The following is a 25402-nucleotide window of genomic DNA, read 5'->3' on the forward strand; positions in this document are numbered from 1 at the left end:
GAAAAGAGGGGGAAAGGGGGAGGTAGAAAAGAGAGGAAAGGGGGAGGGGTAAAGGGGTTTAAATGGTTTATAAGAAACATTGTATGATAGATAAAGAATCGTGCAGATATTAAATCAAGGTAAACTAGGACATATTTCCTATAAACACTATATTGTTGCATTTATAACAAGTCCATTTTCTTACCTTTATACACTACACAGAGATCCAAGCAGCAATGAACATTTTGAATTAATTTTTCTAGACCGGGCTGTCCTTGAAGTGTCGCACCATCGTTGTCTTTGGTTTAAACTTACTTTTGTAGCTATGTATATTGTATATTGTAACAAATACATTAAATTTTATTCTTGCTTTAGTTTAAGTAGTTGGAAAAATGGTATAGATTTCTGCGTGAAAGCGTGTGCACAACTTTGCTCACTGTGACCAGACAGCTCCCAGAAATAGTTCAGAAAATCCTTCTCTAGGAAATTACCAAGTTATTTCAAAATTGTGTCACTTTTTCTATTTCTCACAAATTTTTATATTTTTAATATTTTTGTAAAAATCAAATGATTTGGATAACTTCTCACCGTGAATGTTATGATTTCCACTAAATCCTAAAACTTCAACGGAATGAAAAGTCTGATGAATAACTTTCATCATTTTAATTTTATCTTAAGTAAACCTTAAAGGGAGTGAAGACATTATTTCTGGTGATCCTCCATTTATAGAGTGGCATATCCGATTATAACGGTGCCCTTAAAATCTTTGTATAAATGAATGAGACGGCCATGTTTTTCTTTTTGAAATTTGATTATATTTAATTTTGGTTTCTCTATACAACTAACTGCTGATTTTAGCATACAGAAACTTTCAAAATTAAAAAAATCTACGACAACTTCTACATTATTGATCAGAAAAAGTGTTACTTGGGTATGCTTCTCTTGAAATTACAATGTCAGTCCCTTACATATTGAACTATGGGAGATACAAGTTTTAAATTTTCGATTTTCTAAGTTTAAAAGTTTTGAATCCATTAAAAGTTAGGTTTAATGAATATCGGGTTTTATTGCTACAGGCAAAAGCAGTCATTCAGGCACACGTTTTAGATAATCATACTGGATTCAGCAGCAGATAATCTAGTTCCAGACAATGATGCTGGATTTGAACCCAGCTGTCAATTTTGCACTGAAATAATAAAAATGTTTTCTGAAATAATTCTTTCTATGGTACCATAATAATGTTTAGGGACTTTAGAAAATTAGCAAAATATTATTAAAAAATAGATATTTATTCAATTTTATCACTTGTGATCACAGGTGATTGAACAAATGGTAACCGCCTAAAAAGTTCTCTGAAAGAAAGTTTTGGGAAATAAAGTCCTAAATTTTGGCACTATAAAGTCTTGTGGAAAAAAGTCCTTGAAAAAAACACTTTGAGACATAATTTTTAGTACTTCTTCTGGTTTTAGTATGACTTTGTTTTGCAACTGGCGTTGCCCTGGTCTATACAAAAATCAAGTGCCGTGCTGAGTTTCTTTGGGCCGANTACTGAATAAAAATGCGATTATTCCTAATAATGACTTTAAGAATATGATTTTAAATAATTCAATGACCATAAGACCCAGCAACTGATTTTCAAGATACTACTGTAACTATTTAATATAACAAACTTTTCCACAGTTCTATGGGGACCACTTTAGTTTTCTACGGTGGGAACCATAAAACAGTTGAATAGAAAGACATGACATGACATGACAAGACATGGCATGACATGACATGACATGACATGTCATGACATGACATGACATGTCATGACATAAAATGACATGTCATGACATAAAGTGACATGTCATGACAAAAAAAGAAATGTCATGACAAAAAATGACATGTCATGACATAAAATGACATTAAAATAACCAACAGCAATTGTGCGGTGGCAGAATAGACCCATTTCACTTAATCAGTTTATTTTCAAGCAACTGCTTTACAACAACATCAAATGCTCTTCAAATTGTTCTCTTGTCGTCTTCCTATTGTTTGTAGTCTTCTAGTTTTCAGCCTGGAAGTAAGTTTAAAGGACGGTCTTGACATATTCTGAAGAGTAAGAAAGTTTTCTACTCGTGGAGTTGTGGAAAACAAAATGGCCGCCCCTCCACCATTTTTCTTCATTCTCATCAGACAGGATAAAAGCCGGAACAAAGTTAGGATATTAAAGGGACTGTAGACGTAATATTACGGTATCCTCTGTTCATAGTAGTATGTCCGATTCACTATGGTACCCTTTAAAACAGATTTCGACTTAATTAGATTATCCTTAGTTTTCTGTTTGAAAATTGATTATTTATAGATATGGTTTTACTGAAATTTGCTACAAAAGGAGACTAAGCACATTCCAAGCTGGGAAAATTATCTTTCTCATTTTTAATCAGTTTTAAAGTTTTAAAGTTTTAAAGGATGCCGTAATAATTTGTCAATGGAGGGTCATTTGAAATATCACCTATCATGGGAGTGTTCGCAAAAAAAATATAAAGAAGGCATACAATCAATTATTATTTATATTGCAGATTGTTCCCTTTTCAAACAATACTTAAAAGTTGAAGCTAAAAAGAGTCAAAGTAAAAAATATCATCAACTGAATTATAGTGAAGGTTATTGCGATGTATACCATGAGTCTAGTTATTTATTTTTTTATTTTTATTTGTAACTGTAAAAAATTTTGAAATTTTTTTTTGAAAAATAAAAATGTTGATTTTTTNCGGCGTTGCCCGTGGAAAGAAAAAAATGTTGAAAAAAATCAAAATAAAAAAAAATTCGAATTTTTTTAGCCTATAACACCCCCCGGCCAAACTTTAAATTGTTGATTTTCAAGCCGTCTGTTTTTCATCGTCAGAGAGAAAAATTTGCAGATATTTCTGTTTTAATTAATGGATTTTTATATATCATGAAAGTTGGCATTTTTTCAATTTCGACAATCCCCATTTGGTCATGTCAGTTGTCACAAAAACTTAGGGCCCGACCGGTTTACCCGTTTTGGCAATTATTGGATGCAAACAAAAAATCAAACGCCAAAAAGACAAGCCACATATACATAATTTCCTAAACGTTTAGACACATTTTCAGAATTCAAATCAAATCATATATTTACTGCAGTAATAATAAATCATAAATAAAAGATGAATAAGTTAAAAACTTAAAAACTTTTTTTTTGACATGTTTCAAGAAAAAAAACAATGTTTTCTGATTTATTGTCTGTATTTAAAGACCTTTTCTGGGAAAGAGATATCTCCAGGACATAAGATAGAGTGGTTCAATTCCTCTCAATTTAGTCGCTAATTTCAATTAACTTTTTATTTTTAGATGCAGAGGGTTATATATAAAGGTATAGACATGGAAATCTTAAAATACAACAATTTAAAGTTTAAATTTGGGTTTCTGGCTGAAATATAATCTGTTAACGATACATTAAATAATGTTGCAAAGAAAAAAAAACAAGTTTTCAGCTGCAGGGAACCAGTTTCCAGCTGCAGGGAACCAGTTTTCAGCTGCAGGGAACCAGTTTTCAGCTGCAGGGAACCAGTTTTCAGCTGCAGGGAATCAGTTTTCAGCTGCAGGGAACCTTTTCAGAAAATACGCACCATGTTATATTAATTAAAAATCTATACAATAAGAAGTACAATTAAATCAGTGGAATTATCGGTATATTATCGTAATTTTAGTACCCTTCAAAGCTTTGTCTGATGAAATATGAACATATAGAACATATATTATATATCCATGACTCCTCCGTTCAAAGATGGCAATGTCCGATTTACATTAGTACCCTTCAAAGCTTTGTCTGATGAAATATGAACATATAGAACATATATTATATATCCATGATTCATCCTTTTGATACAATGAAGGGTATTGTCAGAATTAGACACTGTAATCTGAAAAAAACATGTTGGATCATATAAAAGTTTTAATTGGGTACCGTTGTAAATCTGGCATTGATTTTCAAGTGGAGTCACTCAAAATTACGCTTACAGTCCCTTTAATCATGAAATGTTGCAAAGGATTACCTATATTTTGATATTACTACACTGCAAAGTATATAATGCGTAACGAAATTTCTAAATTAAGTTGATGTACGCGTATCTTCATGTGACCCTCATTAACAACGGTTATACCCTTAAAACATTAATCTGATCAAAAATGTGGAAGCAACCGTCGTTTTTCTTAAACTAAAATTGTTTGTTTCTCTATTCCTTCTTATAAACAAAGAATGCGCAAGTAATTTTCGCAGAGAAACCACAAATAAAAATAAACAGTTTATTTAAACAGAAACATTGATATCTAATTCATACTTGACTAGAAAAAGGTTTGAGTGTACTGCAATGAGGTCGTCAGTAAATTGAGAAACCCTGTAATTTCAACATTTAAAAGGATTAAAAAATTATCCTGATTTCAGAGTTTAAAATGGACCTATGAAAGATAAAGGATGATGGATGGTGGGAAAACCTGAAAACAGTTCCTGGCTTCCTGGTGAGAACTTATAAAGGTGAGAGGGAGGCGCAACTGAACATTTTTGAAGGGGGGGGGGACAAGTTTGGCCACTGTGAACAAAATATGCACACTGTAACTATATTTTAGGATTTTATCAACTACTCCTTTAAGCTGAAGCTTCGTTTTAAAAAATTCGAAATTGAAATGGATAGTCTAGGGAACATACTGTATAAATGTACTCTACTGCATATAATTTGTGAACATTTACATGATTTGTAGTTTGTACACTTGGAACTCCCTTTCAGGCTGAAAGGGACTGAAAAAATTCATACCGAGAGATTCTCTAAATTCCCTTATAATAAAAAATGTTCATTTTCTTTAATTTGGAATTATATTACTTGTTATGTTATAATGCTAATGTAATCATGTCACTCAAAGAATGTATTTAGTCAATAATAAAATTTCAAGTTTTAGGATTTTTTTGGCCTTACACTCCTACAGTGTACAGTGTACACTCCTACAAATACGGATAAAAATCATATACTCTTGTTCTTACCATTCACTATCTATAAAAAAACTGTAGGCGTTATTAGGATAATAACCTTGTATTTTTGGAGTATTGATAAACTCTTCTTGAAACATCATATCACAATTTTGTCTGTATAAGAAATATCTATTATGCTTTTTAAAATGAAAGATTGAGCTCATAAATCATATTTTATAGTTTCTGGTTCAAAAAGAAGTCAAAATAATGACAAAACTGGAGAAAATCTCAAAATAACGTTTATTTGAAAAAATAAATATAGATAAATATTTTGAATAAAAATGTAACCAAATTTTTGTTGTATTGTATTGTATTGTATTGTATTGTATTGTATTCTATTGTACTGTATAGTATTGTATTGAATTGTATTGTGCATCTTACTAGGTCTAATTTCAACCAATCAGAAGCGAGCATAAATACATCCAACCAATTAAGTAAGACCAAATGAGCTGCGAATGTATCACTAGTAACCAAGACTCCCAAGACTTTTCATTACAAATCTTTGAGAGAGATATTGAAGCAGCAGAGTTGGGAAGGCAGGCGGCCATAATCCACAACCGGTTTTCCTTCCATGCCACATATTAGCTTTCATGTCTTCCGGCAACAATGAGCCACAGCCGTTCGGGTTTCTATGCCACTCATTTCTTGGGAGGCAATGTTATAATAACAGAATCTCATTTTTCCTTATTCCTGATTCTGTTAGATCAAATAGTCTAAGTTAGAAATATTAAAGGTTAACATCTTCAGGCTGCAAAGATATATGAACATTTGAGTTTGTGGCCGGTTAAGTCTTTGTATTAATTCCTTTGTGAAAATGAAACCTACAGTACATCATGAGATTACAAAAATTTATTAAATAAGCTATAGGCTCTTTAACCCATAACAGATGTGAAGCCAATCCGTAAAATTACATGTCTTAAAATGGGCCAGAACAGTGTAGATAGGTAGACAGAATCACATCTATAAGCAGGCTGTGGTTTGAACGATTTTGAAATTCCATGGGCAACGGGCACTTTATCTAGAATTTATTTTGCATGACGAAAAAAGTGATTTTTTAGGTGATGTGGGCAGGAACAAAAACAGATTCAGATTAGGTAACCGCCATTTTTAGCTGTATTCAGGGCGGGGCCAAAAAGAGTTTTTGCCACTAACACAAAATTTCTAATCCCTAAATCTGTGCAACCTGACGATATAAACCTTTGATATTTCAAACTAAGACTTTTTGATCTAACAGAGTTCATAGTTTGAAATATCAAAGGTCTACGACTTTGGATTGCAAAGATATAGGGATGCAAAATCAGACTTTTGTGAGAAAAACTCAATTCCTAAGTATCGTTCTACAATTTTGATTAAAAAAAATTTTCATAGAGATCCGTTTTTTTAATTGCAGATCCATCTTCTTATTTGATTAAATTATTGACTAAATATTAGATTATATGAACAATTCCTTTAATACCAGGATGAGTGGTGGGAGGGTTGGAAGATCATACTTATCCTCAACATCATCACAATCCCTTTATCTGGTAAATATATGTTCTCATAATCCCTTTATTATTATTATTATTATTATTATTATTATTATTATTATTATTATTATTATTATTATTATTATTATTATTATTATTATTATTATTATTATTATTATTATTATTATTATTATTATTATTATTATTATTATTATTATTATTATTATTATTATTATTATTATTATTATTATTATTATTATTATTATTATTATTATTATTATTATTATTATTATTATTATNAAAAAAGTTGAGGTACAGAAATTAAGTATTTAGATAAAAGTTGAGAAGCTTTGTACGAAAATGAGGAAACCAAATAATATAAATATAGAATACTGAATGCATTAAAAAATATTTATTTAAATTTAACTTTAACAATGTTTTTATTATTTATAATTATTAATAATGACTCTTGTTGATTTTGGTATACGCTTATCCTGATTTCCAGATTCCAATCATTGGTACACTCTTCTTGTCTCGTTAAACAATGTTTACAATGTAGATACATTGAATCAAGGAGAATTAAATAGAAGGAGGGGGCGATACGGTTTCCGTACACTTTGCTGTGACGTTTTTGGACTGCTGAAGAAATAGTTTTTGCGTAACAACAATAATAAAGATTGTAAACAATAACACAAATGATAAACAGACATCTGGCATCTCTGGCGTGTTAGATGAAGATTATCCGTATACTAACTCATGTTTGTTTACATTAGATCGGCTGCCTTTGTTATTGTTGTTACGCAAAAACTAGTTCTTCAGCAGTCCAAAAACGTCACAGCAAAGTGTATGGAAACCCTATCGCCCCCTCCTTCTATTCAATTCTCCTTGCATTGAATTATTTCATTGGTCCTGAGCTGAAAACTTTAGAATCGGGGATTTTGAGGTCAATGCTTGATCTTCTCTTTTTGTTAATCTCCAGATTATTATAATCTTTATCTACTAAAGTACCTTAAATTCTACCAATCAGAGTGTACCATATGACAGGATTAAGAAAATCATAAGTTTCCACAGTGGATATTCAGATTAAGCGATCGGGATTAAGGGTATCCAATTCTAAAGTTTCCAGCTCTGGAGATATAAATCCCCACAATGTTAGTATTCTTAGACCAGTAATTCAGGTAATCTTCTCGTCTTCGTTTCAGGTTGAAGAAAGAAAAGAAGAAGAAGATGAAGAAGAAGAAAAGATACACGAATCTGGTAAAAGTAAAGATGGAAAATGCCGCAAACAAATTCAGGAGATGTGCGCGGATATCAAGAACAAACTGGAATATTCTGAAGGGGGTAAGATTATAAACAATCTTCTGCACTCTGCAGTACAGTACAAAATCAGGATACAGTGGGACATAAAAAACTGTGGAATAGAAAGACAACTTTTAGACTCAAGTTACGATTTCAAATAGTCTAATGAACATAAACACGACATAGTTCACTTAACTACTTCTATTCGATCTTTAAGCAACAGTTAGAACAATTTGCTTTATAACCACATATCTTATTCCACATAGCAATATAATTATTTGAAATAAGAAGAGTGAAATTAAATATCTTGTTCTTATTCCACGTAACAATATAATTATTTGAAATAAGAAGAGTGAAATTAAATATCCACATAACAGAACAGTGAAATGTGCCTGAGTATTGTGTACACTGTACAGTGTACATGCATGGTTATTAGTCATTTTTATATCATTACTTGAATTTAAAGTCGTCTTTCTATTCCACAGTTTAATGTGTCCCATTGTGCATAGTATTAGAACTTAACGGGACTGTAAGCTTAATTTCAAGTGACCCTCCGTGTAAAGATGAAACTGTCCGATTTTATCGATATCCTTCAAATCTTTTTCTTATCAGATATAAATTATATATCAATGTGTTTTAGCTACGCTCGGTTTGATCACGACTAGTTTAAATAACTACTTTATTAACTTGACTAAAAAACTCTATAAATTTACTTTGGAAAATCATATCATATTTTACTAGCTGACGTGGCAGGAAATCCAAGAGCAGCTTGCCGCGTTCTAATATCCGGCTTCAGGTTGGATCGTCTTCCGCCACAGTGTTTGATTATATTCATTTGCGGTTTCTCTTCGAAAGCGACTTGCTCATTTCTTGCTTAGTTATTAGAAGCAATGGATAAATAGTCATAAATATCCACTTTTCGAGTCAGATTAAGGTTTCGTTGTAAATCGGGTATTTCCATCTTAGCATGTAGGGTCACTTGAAATACGCTTACAGTCCCTTTTATTCCAATTAAATTTAAGGAGAAGTTGGTTCCCCTGGATTGTGTGCGCTTCTCCTCTCCCTGGTTTCCCTTCTCCTAGTCCTCGCTACTATGCCCCTCTCCCTCTACATGTGTATCAAGGTTAAAGGGACAGTTCATGTAATTTCAAGTAATCCTCCTTTTAAAGGGACTATTGACGTTATTTCAACTGAAAAATCCAAATTTATCAATATTCACGAAGTATTTTTTTGACTCAATTCTCTGATTTACCGATGTTTTTTTTTACCCTTTTTTTAAAAGAAGAAATTGAAACGGAAAAAAAGTCCAAAAAGTTTTCAATTTTTGTCAGACCGTCTCTTATTTAGATTTTTTTTAAATTGCTTAAATATTCTTATTCTTACAAATCGTTGCTCATCGGCAACATACTTCTTCTCTCTCTCCAAGACAAATTAACCATAGTTTGTATCCAAAATAACATTGATTTTAAGACTTTTTTCTGTGACAAAATTGTCTACTTTCTGTTATTAATATTTGAGTTTTTTTCAGATTTTTTTTGGTAAGACGTCATAAAAAATTTACGTAAAATTTGCTTTGTGTCTTTTTTAAACCGAAAAGCATAATTTTTAGGCCTAAAAAAACTCATCTTGTTGGAATGTATTAATTATAAACTCTAAATACAGTATACAGACCCATAAAACTGTGTAACATGGAGCCGACATTGAGCATTACTATTTCTGTTTGTTGTTGTTATAAATCAAATAGTTTTTCTAGTATCTTAAAAATAAACTATTTTAGTGCTACATGTATATTAAGCTTATTTTTAAGTAAAGAATTAACAATAAACAAATGTTCTTTCCTGACTTTACAAATACCGAGATTCGTATGTACTCTATATACCTACAGTACACACCTTTGGTACTTTAAACTAACACACACTAATTTGGTACAGACACAAACACATGACGTAATCGCCCCCTGATAAACTCAGGTTTATTTCAAGCAGCTTGAAAAAACTGTACAGTAAATGTACTATATAAGGGAAAATGGGATAGTAAACTAAATGAAATTCTCAACTCCTCATGTACATAGCACATTGCACACTGTAAGCTCCAGTTCATTTCAAGTTCCGGGTCGACTTTTAAGCAGCTAAAGAAAGCTGTACAGTACACGTACAGAGCTGAAAACTTAGATAACCTTAATCCTGATCGCAATTAATCTAAATATCCACTATGGAAACTTTTAATTCGCTCTTGTTGGATATCACATTACCTAATACTACACATGTTATAAACATATACTTTTGATTACAAATTCAGAAACTATGCTATGTCGATTGGACTAATATATGATTGAACTTAAGTCAGCTGTTCACAAGCTGGCTTTTAAAGCATTTAAACAAATATATATAAAATCATGTTAATATAAACTTATTTAAAAACATATTTTATCACATTTGAGGGCGATAGTCCTTTTAAATGTTAGTCTTAATAAACATTAATCTAAAACTTACGTTGGTTCAATCTATCATTAGTCCAATAAATATGACACCACAAATGCGGGAAAAATAAAAACCGGTTTTCAAAAATTTCTCTAATTAATAGAAATCAACCTAAAGACTTAATTAGCAAAAAGAGAGGATGAAGCAATGATCTCGATATCAACCATTCTTAAGTTTTCAGCTCTGAGTAACAATGCAAAACGAGACTGCAGTACACGAAATGAAATGTTTGTACTGTACAGGTTGTACAAGAGTATGAACGAGCAGTAATATTTAGACTAGGACGACTAGTGAGGGGTGGCGCTAAGGAAAACAACCATATCTAGTCCTTCAGATATCTATACAAAGTGTCCCACGAAACTTGACAGTAAAAAGAATATCTTAAGGTCGTCTTAGCTCTTTGAAAATTTTTGCGGCATTGTTAACCAAATGTTACATGTATGATTCTTGAACTAAACATCTCAAAATTCTCCCAGTCCTGGCATTTCCGAAATGTGGTCTGCTTTATTTTGTGCTGTCAATATTACCGTAGACCGTATACCACATTTTAGAAATGTCAGGACTAGGGTTATTTTGTGAATTAAACTTCTAAAATGAGGTTTACGAATAAAATGCAAATTATTTCCAAACTCAAAGACGACCTTCATGTTTCTTGGGACACCCTGTATATAAATATCTATATTTCATTGTTAAATGTTTTATTATCTTTTTATCTATTATTTGATATTCTTATTATTATTCTAATTTAATATTTAAGGTTGAAAATCTTGTTCTCAATAAATGTTCCAACTTGTGTAATTGTAACTGCCACAATATAAAGGCTTACAGTGATTTATTAGGTAGAAATTGTATGTACAGATTGAAGTTAATTTAATTTAAATTTAATTAATTATGTTCATTACAGGGAACGTTAACCTATTTGAAAACTATACCGATGTAACATTCATAAAATTAGAAATAAATATGGTACTCTCGATGCGCTCCAATGTCTAATAAGTGACGTCATATGAGGATTTTATCTATCTTTGCTTAGGAGATGACATTTTCCGTACATTATACAACCTTGATGTACATAGAGACAAGGCCCCAATTGTAAGAATCAATATGGTTTAAAAATCAATAAATATAGGTTGCCCAGGGTCCAAATTGCAATAATAAATATGTTTTAATTAATCGGCCCCCCACAAAAAATAAATAGGCTTATCCCGGTCCCTAATTGTAGTAGTTATCAAATAAAGGATTGTCCAGGGCCCAATTGTAACAATATGACTTGTCCAGGGCCCCAATAATAAGAATTGGATTGTTCAGGGCCCCAATTGTAAGAATGAATATGGTTTGTCCAAGGCCCAATTGTAAGAATATGATTTGTCCAGGGCCCCAATAATAAGAATTGGATTGCTCAGAGCCCCAATTGTAAGAATGAATATGGTTTGTCCAAGGCCCAATTGTAAGAATATGATTTGTCCAGGGCCCCAATCGTAAGAATTGGATTACTCAGGGCCCCGATTGTAACAATGAATATGGTTTGTCCAGGGCCCAGGGATATTCTTTATTCTACCCTGCATAGACACATACAAAAAGGAAACATTGGACAGAATATAAAGTTAAATGTAATCTTTTCGTTAATCTGCAGATTGAGTTAATCTTTTTGTTAATCTGCAGATTGATTTAATCTTTAAACAATATCCCGCATGGTAATCGTACCTAGTCAGGGGGTTAAAGGGAGATTTGATCCAGGGGAAGAATAACTAAAATGAAGATATGGAACTGTTCAGTTTTTCCTCAAATTAAAAGTGCCCACAGTGGATATCAAGATCAAGTAATCGTAATAATGGGTTCCCATCTCAGAATAAATTTTGAAAATTTTTTGTAGGCCCCAGAATCAAGACAAGGGGGTAGGGAAGTGGAGCCATTTTGGGAGAAAAAAAAATGTACAAAGTATTTCTGTTCAATGTAAAATATGTATTGATGGTTCTTAGGTAGATCTTAGAACAGTTTCCTTTGATGTCCCGCCCCAGGAGGTAAATATTCACGTAGTTGGAAATATCTTAGCTGGGCCCCAGGAGGTAAATATTCACTTAGTTGAAAATATCTTAGCTGGGCCCCAGGAGGTAAATATTCACGTAGTTGGAAATATCTTAGCTGGGCCCCAGGAGGTGAATATTCACGTAGTTGGAAATATCTTAGCTGGGCCCCAGGAGGTAAATATTCACATAGTTGGAAATATCTTAGCTGGGCTCCAGGAGGTAAATATTCATGTAGTTGGAAATATCCTAGCTGGGCCCCAGGAGGTAAATATTCACGTAGTTGGAAATATCTTAGCTGCAATTTTCACTTCAAATCAAGGATGTATAATAAGGTTGCTTACTTAAGCAACCTTATTATACAACCTTGCTTCAAAGGGTGATGGCGTGAATTGTTTATGGCACTTTTAAATAAATGTTCTCTTAAATTTCAACGCACCTGCGACATTCTAGATTTTATGACCCATTTCATGGTAATCTAATGATATATGTAAATACCCAGAAATTGGTAAAATTGCACAAATTTCACATTTGCAGAACATTTTCGCGCAAATTGCTTTAAAAACATTCCGTGCTATTTGCGCATTTTCTTGCACACCTAATTCTGCACACAACAATATTTCCATTCCGCTAGAACCCCTTAAGTAAGCTTATTAGTGTTTTTTCTTCTCTCGCTTGCATTTGTGAATTTTCAACTTTTAACAATTGATTTGCAATAAAAAGTCTTGTCTAAATGTTGCATTATATACAATTCCATTCTTATTCCGAATGAGCATAGTGCACTTGTAAAAATCGATACACCTTAAAAGGCAAACTTATACAAAGTACATATTTTGAGCATTTTCTCATTCTATTTTACTGCATAAATTCAATTTTAAAAGGTTCACATTGGATAATGAGATCAAGCGAATAAGATTAGGGAAACTTTACCCAAAAGTTCCGAGCTCTGAGCAGAAAACTTCATAATTGTGGATATTGAGATTAATGCTTGATCTCCTCTTTTTATTAATCTCAAGATTAATTTAATCTTTAGTTTGTGTCCTAAATAGTGTAGGGTGGCGTATGCAGAATCAATCAGATTCGGGGAAATTTAATTGCCATTTAATGAGATAACTCTCATTGGTCGGAATCTGCATGTTAGGTATCAAAAAGAGAGAAAAAGAGCGGATTAAGGAAAAAGTCAAAAGTGTCCACATCAGATATTCAGATTAAGCGATCGGGATTAAGGAGGTCCAATTCAAAAGTTCCGAGCTCTGATTGTTTAGATACTGTCCCGTGATTCTGTAACTGTGACTGTAGATGCTGTAGTCTACTATAGAGTATCTAACCCTACTATGGCAACTAATAATGTGGAGGACTATGGACACTCAACCCATCTATTAGGAGCTACAACTCTTAGGTAAATACTGGGGGTCTTGCTAATGTTGCCGATTTTCGAATAGTGGTTTAAACCACAGCGGACTGACCGACTGACCGACCAACCAACTGACCGGCTGACCAAATGACGGACCGCCTCCTCGTACCGACCTTAGTATAGCGCAACATGTACTGACCCGACCTTATCCTATGTCAGCCTGGTTTAAACTTTGTTGGCCCGACCAGACTTTTTACAGTACCCATGCCTTTTATAGGCCTATTTGACTTACCCCCCCCCCCCACTAGCATAGGCATCGTCTGGGTTTCCACAATTAAGAGGCCTTAAAAGAATCTGAGATTTTAATCAAATTTTAAAATTGTATTCTATTCAAGTTTGATTTAGTACCCTGTTCAAAATCTCAACTTTCTGGTCAAAAATATGAACAAAACGGTTTTCATAAAGTATTTATAAAATGCTTTTAAAAATACACAATATATTTTATTCAGAAAAAACATTTTTTCATGATGCAGAAAGCAAAGTTATCAAGAATAAAATTTAAAATGTGTTGATATCTCTAATTTTTACGAAGCCTCATTTAAAGCCAAACAATCTTCAATGTTTAAAAACGGATCTACCCAAATGATGCCTATCAATAGTTGTATTTTTGTAATGTTAATAGGGTCTTTTTTTCAATATGGCAAAAGATTAAAACAACTGAAATAAACATTTTGTATTATGCAGTGCAGGATGTTCATAAACGGAAGCGGAAATTCTGAACAGATAAAAGCAGGGGCGTAGTGGCGGTTTGGGGGTGAACTTTTAGCCGCCGAACTTTTTTTGTGCACCCCCTAACGGTTGATGTCCACCCCCCTAAAAACAATATTAAGAGAAAAAACTCAGATAAAAATCAATATTAATCTACCTGACCATCTGACCATAATTACCAATTTAAAATCTAGTAGTAGAGCAAAAAACTTTTTAAAAATATATTTTATTTTTTGATATATAATATTTCATAAATCATATCAATATCAATCATATTATGACTAGATTACGCTGGAGACAGTATTATTTAAATCTTATAGAACTCTACGTCAAACAATTGCTCTGAGGGGCTGAAATGAATTTTAAATGAAACCCCGCTCTTGGGGGGCATAGGGGGTGCATGTCTAGGGGGTGCACAGGGGTACCGCCCCCACCCCCCAAACTACGCCCCTGGACTTGAAAATCGTCTTTGATCTTTGACATAGTTTGCGGCATGTATTTGACAACCTGATTTTAGCATTATTTTTAACAAAACATAAATTAAAAAAATTGTGATTTAGTTGAGAATAAAACAATTTGGGACAAAACTGGCCGGTCAATATTTGAAAATGGTAAGACTGGGGTTTTTTTCAGGAATTGTAAATGTAAAATTAGGTTGAAAAATAAATGCTGGAAATTATTTCAAAGATTAAAGGTGATTTCTCAGTTTGAAAGAAAATCCTTTGTAAATGGTATCAATGTACAAATCTGCAAATATTCTTGACAAAAATGCGCAAATCCAGTTCTTTACTTTAGGAATGTTCTTGGTACTAAATGTTTAGGAATGTCCTTGGTACAAAATTTTTAGGAATGTTCTTGGTACAAAATGTTTAGGAATGTTCTTGGTACAAAATGTTTAGGAATGTTCTTGGTACAAAATGTTTAGGAATGTTCTTGGTACAAAATGTTTAGCGGAAATACTTTCTGAGAGAGAATCTATTTCACACTGGATGGAGACAACTCTAGACGAAGCCACAGATCCATGGGGGGTTAAAGTAGAGAGGGTGGAGATGTAAGTAGAAACTTTAAAGGGACAGTTTATGTAATTTCAAGACACTCTGTATTCTTAAACAGTTAATATCGTATTCAGAAAGGTACTACAGTAGTAGTACAATAGTAATACAGTAGTAATACAGTAGTAATACAGTAGTAATACAGTAGTAATACAGTTGTAATACAATAGGAATACTATAGTAATACAGTAGTAATACAGTAGTAGTACAGTAGTAATACAGTAGTAATACAGTAGTAATACAGTAGTAATACAGTAGTAGTACAGTAGTAATACAGTAGTAATACAGTAGTAATACAGTAGTATTACAGTAGTAATACAGTAGTAATACAGTAGTAGTACAGTAGTAGTACAGTAGTAATACAGTAGTAATACAGTAGTAATACAGTATTAATACAGAAGCAATCCAGTAGTAATACAGTAGTAATACAGCAGTAATACAGCAGTAATACAGTAGTAATACAATAGTAATACAGTAGTAATACAGTAGTATTACAGTAGTAATACAGTAGTAATACAGTAGTATTACAGTAGTAATACAGTAGTAATACAGTAGTATTACAGTAGTAATACAGTAGTAATACAGTAGTAATACAGTAGTAATACAGTAGTAATACAGTAGTAATACAGTAGTAATACAGTAGTAATACAGTAGTAAAGTACGAACCAGAATACTCTGGAATAAGAGTTGTTTAGGCTCAATTTATGACTTAAAACAGTACAATGAATATGAGAAACATAACATCAATTACGCTCAAGTATTTAATGTCGTCTTTCAATTCCAGAAGTTCTCACTGTAGACTGTAGATGTTTTTTAGAACTTCTTGAAATTCAAACAAAAATTCAGATGATAAAACTTTTTCCCCTGGAACAAACAGGCTGGTTTTGAATTTAAACAAAACGGTTGAAACATTTGATTTAAGTTTAAATCAAAGATTTAAGCCAAGTCTAACATGCAAACCCAGAATATATATTAAGGGGAACATTTAAAAGTAAAAATCATAGATAAAGATAGATTGCGCATAAGACGACATTTTCATATTGAAAGATGTAAATGTACAGAGATGTTTTAAAGATATTCCTATTATATAGATTACCTAGGTCGGTTGTGAACATTGGCTGTTCTTATGTCATTGAGTACTTGTGGTGTACATGAGTTCTGTAGAGAGAAATTTAAGTTAGTTTAATCCTTCTCATGTCCTTCTTCATTTCTCGTCAATATGATATATTGCTCAGTGAAATATTGTTGTTCAAATAGTTCCATTCCCGGAGTTATTATACACTTGTTGACTTTAAAAGTCACTATAATAAAATAAAAGAGATCTAAATGGATATTTCTAACATTTATTTAATAAAAACGAAAGTTTTGAAATATTTGCATTTAAGGCGGAGTTAAACTTGGTTGGTTTAGAAATTAACAAAGGAATAAATGATGAGTATTTGGGGGGGACTTCATGGGAGTGATGTAGAGCTTCATGTTGGTGGAGCAGATCAACAGGAGCGTCGCGCTGAGTATCTGCATCATCATCATAAAGGAGTCATGGGGGTGATGTAGAGCTTCATGTTGGTGGAGCAGATCAACAGGAGCGTCGCGCTGAGTATCTGCGTCATCATCATAAAGGAGTCATGGGGGTGATGTAGAGCTTCATGTTGGTGGAGCAGATCAACAGGAGCGTCGCGCTGAGTATCTGCGTCATCATCATAAAGGAGTCAAGAGGCTCCCTGTGTCGGAGTTGTTACCGGCTCAACTCTCTAAACCTGACTGACTGCTGGGGTGAGGCGGGGAACAAAGGAGCGGGGTTTACATGTGTGTGTTTCGTGGAGGAAATGGATCCTGTGTATACACACATCTTGAGAATATTTGACGGCAATTGAGTCGGTAAAATCGTCTTCCTTATATTTCGAATTTATGTTAACAACACTCTATTATGAAATCCATTAAAACACCAAACCACCCCACTTATCATTGAAGTACACTTTGACCCCTAGAAGCATGAGTTCACGGACTGTACAATTCTTGGTAATTTTGCGTACATAAGCTATCTATGTTTATTTATTTATCTATGGTAAAAATATGAGCTCTCATTACGCATAGAAATTAATACATTTACACAAATTCTTTTAGCATTTCTCTTTTATATATATATCAGCTCAATTTGGTCCAATATGGTTCATTCTGGTCCAAGCTGATAAAATCTGGCCGGAATTGATACAATCTCTACTGATCTGGCCCAATGGGATTTAATCTGGCTCAATCTAGTCCATTCTGGTCTTATTTGGTAAAGGATGGTTCAATCTGGTTCAATTTGGTTCAATTTGGTTCAATCTGATTCAATCTGATTCAATCTGGTTCAATCTGGTCCAATCTGGTCTAATCTGGTCCAATCTGGTCCTATCTGGTCCAATCTGGTCCAATCTGGTCCAAAGATTAAAATGATAAAATTATTTTAACATTTTACATTAACCGATTTATATTTTTATTCCATTTCACTTGTTTAGATTTTATTTTATTGGGTGGAGAATTAAATAAATTCAAAATTGATTTGAGGAAACTATTTTCTAGGTTTCTCTCAATCAAACTAATCTACTTTTCTGCCCTTTCCTTCCCCTTCCCTAATCTAACCCTTCTCTCCCTCCTCACCCTTCCTTCAGCTAATCCTGCTTTCCTATGCTAACCCTCCTAACCTTAACCAACCCTCCTTCCCATTCCCTCAACTAACCCTCCTAACCCTTTCCCCAACTTTCTACTTAAATTCCCCTGATTCAACCTCTTACTTCTCCCTTCTTCAACTCCGGTCCCTCTCCTCCACTCTTTACTAAACACCCTCCCTCTCCATAACTCAATTTCCCCTACACTCCTTATCCCTCCTTTTCCTCCCTCATTTCCCATACCTTCTCCTCTACCCTCCCTCTCCATGATATTTTGAAAATCCTAATCTATTAAATTGCTTCTATATTCTACCAGGACCAATGTAATATATTATTTAGATTTATTTTTCTTACTAATGTCAGTCTTGAACCACAGGAAACATAACTTATCATTTTTAATTGTTTTGTTTTGCTTTAAAGGAGGAGTGGATAAAATAGCCATTCTTTTTTTTAAAGGGCAAATCATAGATTAATAACAATTCAGACAGAACACTAGATGTCGTCTTTTCAAGATTTAGGGGTTTTTTGTTCACAATAACCCTGAGGCAGAAGCCGAAAGGAGTTATGCGCAGCATGCTCTTTCTGTCTTTTAACTCAACGCGGCAACTCGTTTGTGCTTTTGTGAACGAAAAACCCCTAAATCTTGAAAAGACGACATCTGTATTTTTATTAATCTATGCCTCAAAAGTTCTTTTGAAGAAAATAGAACTAAAACAATGAACCATATAGCCAAGGTTTCAATAATAACGCTTTTTAATCGGTTATAGCATTCTCTAAAGAAAGTTTATGGCACATTAGTAAAAATACTAATTGTCTTTTTCTAAGTCATAAAATACTTTTTAAGAGAAACTTTTTTAATTGACCTTCTTCATGTATCCGATTCCCAATGGTACTATAATATATATCTATAATATATCTAAGATTATTTTCAATTGTGGTTTCTTTATAAAAATGACTTACGGATATCTTCTAACAGAAACAATAGGAACTATATCAGAACTGAGCACTTTTCATCAAGCTATAAAAACAACTGTATCTTCCATATTATTGATCAGATAAAGGTTTAAAGGGAACCGTTATGAACTTGACATGTCCCTTCCTCTAGATGAAGGGTATACTTGAAATTACGGCGACAGTCCCATTAATTAACATTTAAGTTTTTAGAAAAGATGTTCGTCTTCCGGTCATCTTACAGAGAGCTATGGCAGCAGAAGCAGAGGCAGCTAGAGAAGCTAGAGCTAAGGTATCTTTCTATCTATCTATATATACATATCTTATATCTATCTATCTATCTATCTATCTATCTATCTATCTATCTGTATCCTGGGTTCAGGAATTGGATTAATTAGATGGTATGGTCCACTGCCAATCAGTCCTCACTGCAATTTTATATTATTTCTTTTCCCTTCTACTTTCATTCCTTTTCTTTCTCCTTTCATTCCTTTCCCCCTTTACCTTTTCCTTCTTCTTTCATTCCTTTCCCTTCTCCTTTTATTCCTTTTCTTTCTCCTTTTATTCCTTTTCTTTCTCCTTGTATTCCCATTCTTTCTCCTTTCATTCCTTTCCCCCTTTACCTTTTTCTTCTTCTTTCATTCCTTTCCCTTCTCCATTCATTCCTTTCATTCGTTCTCTACCACTCCTTTCATTCCTTCTCTTCCACTCCTTTTATTCATTTCTCTCCTTCTCCTTTCATTCCTTTTCCCCTTTCTCTCATTCCTTTCCCATTCTCATTTCATTTTCTTTTCTCAATTTTTTTCCTCTTCTCATTTCCTTCCTTATCCTCCCTTCCTGTCTCTTCTCCTTTCATTGCTTCTTCTCCATTTTCTCCCCTTTCTCCTTTCATTTCTTTCCCTTCTCCTTATATTCCTTACTCTACCTGCATTCCTTCCTTTTTCCTTCTCCTCCCTTCATTTCCGTTCTCCTTTCAATCCTCCTCTTTGCCCTTCCTTTTCTACGTTCTAAACCCTTCTGAATTCTATTCTCTCCTTTCATTCTTTGCCCTTCCTTTCCTACGTTCTAAACCCTTCTCACTTCTATTCCATTCTTCCATTCTTTCTCCAGTTCTTCCCTCCAATTCCCTCCAATTCCCTCCAATCCCCAGTACCAGTAAATGCGTGGACTAGTAAAATTACTTTAGACTTGCCGGTACTAGTACATGCTTGTACTGCAGGTACAATTACACTTAACTTGCCAGTACCGGTAAATGCATGAACTGGTTCAATTACACTAGATTTGCCGGTACTAGGAAATGCTTGTACTGTACAATTACACTAGACTTGCCGGTACCGGTAAATGCTTGTACTGGTACAATTACAGTAGATTTGCCAGTACTAGTACATGTTTTTACAGTACAATTACACTAGATTTGCCGGTACCGGTAAATGCTTGTACTGGTACAATTACACTAGATTTGCCGGTACTAGTACATGCTTTTACGGTACAATTACACTAGATTTGCCGGTACTGGTAAATGGGTGTACTGGTACAATTACACTAGACTTGCCGGTACCGGTAATTATGTGTACTGGTACAATTACACTAGACCTGCCAGTACCGGTAAATGGGTGTACTGGTACAATTACGCTAGACTTGCCAGTACCGGTAAATGCATGTACTGGTACAATTACACTAGACTTGCCAGTACCTGTAAATTCGTTAACTGGTACAATTACACTAGACTTGCCGGTACCGTTAAATGGGTGTACTGGTAAAATTTCATTAGACTTGCCAGTACCCATAAATGCATGTACTGGTACAATTACACTAGACTTGCCAGTACCTGTAAATGCGTGTACTGGTACAATTACACTAGACTTGCCGTTACCGGTAAATGGGTGTACTGGTACAATTTCACTAGACTTGCCAGTACTGGTAAATGCATGTACTGGTACAATTACACTAGACTTGCCAGTACCTGTAAATGTGTGTACTGGTACAATTACACTAGACTTGCCGGTACCGGTAAATGGGTGTACTGGTACAATTACACTAGACTTGCCAGTACCGGTAAATGCATGTACTGGTACAATTACACTAGACTTGCCAGTACCTGTAAATGTGTGTACTGGTACAATTACACTAGACTTGCCGGTACCGGTAAATGGGTGTACTGGTACAATTACACTAGACTTGCCACTGGTAAATGTGTGTACTGGTACAATTACACTAGACTTGCCCGTACTGGTAAATGTGTGTACTGGTACAATTACACTAGACTTGCCCGTACTGGTAAATGCATGTACTGGTACAATTACACTAGACTTGCCCGTACTGGTAAATGCATGCACTTGTACAATTACACTAGACTTGCTGGTACCGGTAAATGCGTGTACTGGTACAATTACAATAGATTTTCCGGTACCGTTAAATATGTGTACTAGTACAATTACACTAGACTTGCCGGTACCAGTAAATGGGTGTACTGGTACAATTACACTAGACTTGCTGGTACAGGTAAATGCGGGTACTGGTACAATAACACTAGACTTGCCGGTCCCGGTAAATGCGTGTACTGTTACAACAACACTAGACTTGCTGGTACCGGTAAATGGGTGTACTGGTAAAATTACAATAGACGGTTCCACTAAATGCTTGTATTCTTCTATGAATATATTCTAATTTTGATTTCTACCAATATTTAAAAACAGAAAAGTTGTCGATTAATAACTTTTCTGTTTTTAACTTTTAAAATTGTAATTTAAACATGCTTGTTAGGGATCAATGCATTATTAATAAAAAGTCGTCTTCATTGTATTGATATAATTGCCGACCTCTGCACTGTAGGTTATAGCTGCTGAGGGGGAACAGAAGGCAAGCCGAGCACTTAGAGATGCTTCAACCACCATAGCTGAGAGTCCTGCAGCACTCCAGCTTAGATATTTACAGGTCAGACAACCTTTACAGGAACCATAGTAGAGAGCACTCCAGCTGAGATATTTACAGGTCAGACAACTTTTATAGGAACCATAGTAGAGAGCACTCCAGCTGAGATATTTACAGGTCAGACAACTTTTAATTGGTTAAAAGTGGAAAAATGTTCTTGAAAATAATGTTTTTTGAGTTTTACAATAACAAAGAATAAAAATGGGCGCTTGAAAACCATATTTAAACGCTTAAAGGGACAGACCGTTATTTGATAATTTTAATAAAAACCGATTCTGAAAACGTACCCACCCAAATTCATGATTTTGAACCTCGACTTGGCACTCAAACTCAGTAATTATACATTGTGGAAGAGTTTTGTATGTGTCAAATGAATCCTAAAGAATTTGTCAACAACACTGCATACTCAGTTTAACTACCTTACATAGCTGGTCCGTCCCATTAAACTGTTGCTAGGAGAGGGATGTGAAGCGTCCTGAAAGCCTAGATATATAAGAGATATCAGGGATGAAAAGGATATTTAAAAACTTTATATTCAAAATAGATTTAGAATAAATAGAAACGAAATAGCATTGATTGAATTTTGATGTTTTCCTTGAATTGTTAGAAGTTTATATATTTATAAAAATATTATGTAAAATATTAAAATATTATCTTAATGTTTTAAAATATTTGCAGTGGAGGTAAAATATTATTTGTGAGAAATACAGAAATGGTAATTTAAACAAAAAATAAAAATAAAAGAGAGATTTTAGGCGTCAACCGTTACAGAAACTTTAAGTGACCCTCCAGTAAAAGTGGCATGTCTGATTCACAACTTTTGTTTCATACTGAATGAGTGCCGACTGAAGTACACATAACTGGCAGTGAGTGTATACAATAAGGGAGGGAACCCCCAGACGCCATGAGCCTCCGCTATGCAGACACGAGCCTCCAAGATTTGCTAGGCAGACGGAGTCTCCGCTATGCAGTAATGAGCTAGCGCAATACATCAAAATGTAATACAGAGTCTAAAACTAAAGATTGAAGAATTTTAACCCTGGGTTTAAATATTTGACTCCCTGAAATCATCGAGTTCATATTCAAACCCATGATTAAAATCTTGAAATCCCGTATTTTCCCAATTTTTAAGTAGCAACTCATTATTTTACAGAACTTTTAAGCTTAAACTTAAATTACGCGCATTCTTTAATTTTAGACTCAGGAGTTTTTTTTAAACATGTGTTTATGTTTAAATTAAAGATTTTTTACAAATTTTTCAACATAGTGCAGGCCTGAGAGGTTTCTCAAAGATGAGAAGTATTATTCATCAATTATCATGAATAGTGCCTAATTATGACTAATAAAATGGTATATAAAACTTAAACATTTGTTAATAAAGGAAAATATTTAGAGAAAAATTTGAATTGAATTTTTGATTTAAGCAGTACCTTTTTTGTAGTTCAAATTAAACCTAGAAAATTGATATCATTTAAATCTTAACATTTTTCAAAAAAAGTGTTTAAATCAAAGATTACAACAAAACATAATAAATTTACTCCAGAAATATTTCTCCAAATAGTTTCCTTTCTGAGTAAGAAATGTTTAAAGTTTTAGTATAAATCTTATAAACCACTTTATGAGTTCATATATGTTTCTAATCATGACAACCAGTAAATAACTCTAATCATTAGTAAAATTCTTATGCCACTACGTCAAAAAAAATTGTTAAAATTTTTCATTACACATAAAAACCAAGATTTAAAACAGATGTGCTTTATGGTGGATGCTCGTTTAGTGCATAGTGGAGGCACGGTCTGCATAGCAGAGGCTTGGACTGCATAGTGGAGGCCCGGTCTGCATAGCAGAGGCTTGGTCTGCATAGTAGAGGCCCGGTCTGCCTAGAAAATTTGGGAGGCTCGTGTCTGCATAGCAGAGGCTCATGGCGTTCGGGGGTTCCCTACCTCATACAATACAATTTTTAGCTAGAATAATAAGGTGATCTCAGTCCTCCTTGCTCAGATATAGTACCTTTGTGAATAGGACATGACCTTCCATAGATTTCAGTTCCTTGAATAATTTTTGTTTCAGACGCTGAGTTCTATCTCTGGAGAAAAGAATTCCACAATAATATTTCCTGTTCCTATAGACATTCTTAACCTTTTTAGAAATAAAAGAAAAGACAAGAAAACCATCTAGTATTAAATAAAATATCGTTATCTTCATTTATTAGATTATTTGTAATAAATAAATAAAATATCATAAATAAAAAACCATGGAAAGATTCATAAATGATAAAAGTTTTTAAAATTAGCCTCCAACAAAATTAAATTTAAAACAATCCACGAAATTTTTATAAAATCCGCGGTCTTTTTTGTTAGTTTTTGTTTTACAATGTATACAAAAAGAAAATGTTCAATTGAAATAGAAAATCTGCGCGAAGCGCCCTGAAAGCCTAGTTTTATAAATAATAATATAATAATATGCTGGTAATGAATAAATAAATTATCATTTTCATACGTTACAAATTTTTTTTTTCAGTCTTGTAAAGAAAATAGAAATTAAATTTGTTTGTCATTGTTTGGTATTATTGGCTGCATTCAGTTCATAGTTTTTTATCTGTAATGGTATAATTTTACAGGGTTACCCACAAAAGATGAGACTGTAAAGACGACCGGAAACTCTTAAAATGTGACGATTCTAAGCTTAAATTACGTATTATGCATTATATATAGTAATCTGATGGCATTTTTAATGATTTGACAAAGAAAGAAACAAATTTGCATTTCTAGGGAATCGTGAATAAAAGGAAACAGACAGTATAAATTCCGTAGAGTTGTCTCTGAAGTCTCATCCTTTATGGTTTACCCTGTATATTCCGGTAAATAGGTAAAAAGTTTTTGATTTATATCAGAAAATTAACTCTTTTCCTTAAAGAATTAAAAGTAAGTATGTAAATCGATGTTTAAAAAATTGAGCTATTTCAAGTTAAAACTTGACTCTAAAAGTCGTCTTCTTATTACAGAGTTTTCTGGTTATCACTGTAGGAAGACAGAATTTAAGAAATATTTTCATTTGATGTGGAAATCTATTTTAAAATCAACTCATGAACTGGGTCTGTGCAACACTACACAAATGCTGTGTATCATGTTGACATATTTTACCTATTTAATATCTTAACTGAAGTTTAAAAGTCGTCTTCCTACTTTACTATTTTCTTGTTCCAACTTCCAACTGAAGATTTGCAATTCTTTATCATTTTACTAATCAGCTCAAATAAAAACTTTTGTTTTCTTAGTTGGAAGAAAGTATTGACTGGCAAATTGAATAACTGGCGAAACTGTCAACTTGTAAATTTCTACTTGGCAAAATGTTAACTGTCGAAAAATAATTTTAATCTAGCTTGGGAACCCAGCTTTCCCTGAATATTATTTTTAACTAG

The 25402-nt window shown here is 33.4% G+C and overlaps 1 protein-coding gene and 1 long non-coding RNA gene across 4 annotated transcripts; both read left to right on the forward strand.

Moving 5' to 3' along the window:
* The first annotated feature begins 4433 nt into the window (after positions 1 to 4433).
* LOC111715686 (uncharacterized) lies at positions 4434 to 6532 on the forward strand. The gene is made up of 3 exons (XR_002768285.1): positions 4434 to 4519; positions 6067 to 6102; positions 6468 to 6532. It is a non-coding gene; the product is annotated as an uncharacterized LOC111715686 (long non-coding RNA).
* Positions 6533 to 7676: 1144 nt separating this feature from the next.
* Positions 7677 to 24261, forward strand: LOC111715682 (band 7 protein AGAP004871; the record flags this gene model as incomplete). Of its 3 annotated transcripts, XM_023491039.1 has the most annotated exon segments (10): positions 7677 to 7815; positions 8796 to 8896; positions 10496 to 10561; positions 11787 to 11834; positions 12233 to 12274; positions 13543 to 13676; positions 15325 to 15450; positions 19264 to 19342; positions 21883 to 21984; positions 24052 to 24261. In XM_023491039.1, coding segments are annotated over 10 exon segments (945 nt in total), but the record flags the coding sequence as incomplete, so codon positions are not given.
* Between the last annotated feature and the right edge of the window lie 1141 nt (positions 24262 to 25402).

This window comes from Eurytemora carolleeae, unplaced genomic scaffold (assembly GCF_000591075.1).
Source record: "Eurytemora carolleeae unplaced genomic scaffold, Eaff_2.0 scaffold1365, whole genome shotgun sequence".
In the NCBI taxonomy this organism is placed as follows: Eukaryota; Metazoa; Arthropoda; class Copepoda; order Calanoida; family Temoridae; genus Eurytemora; species Eurytemora carolleeae.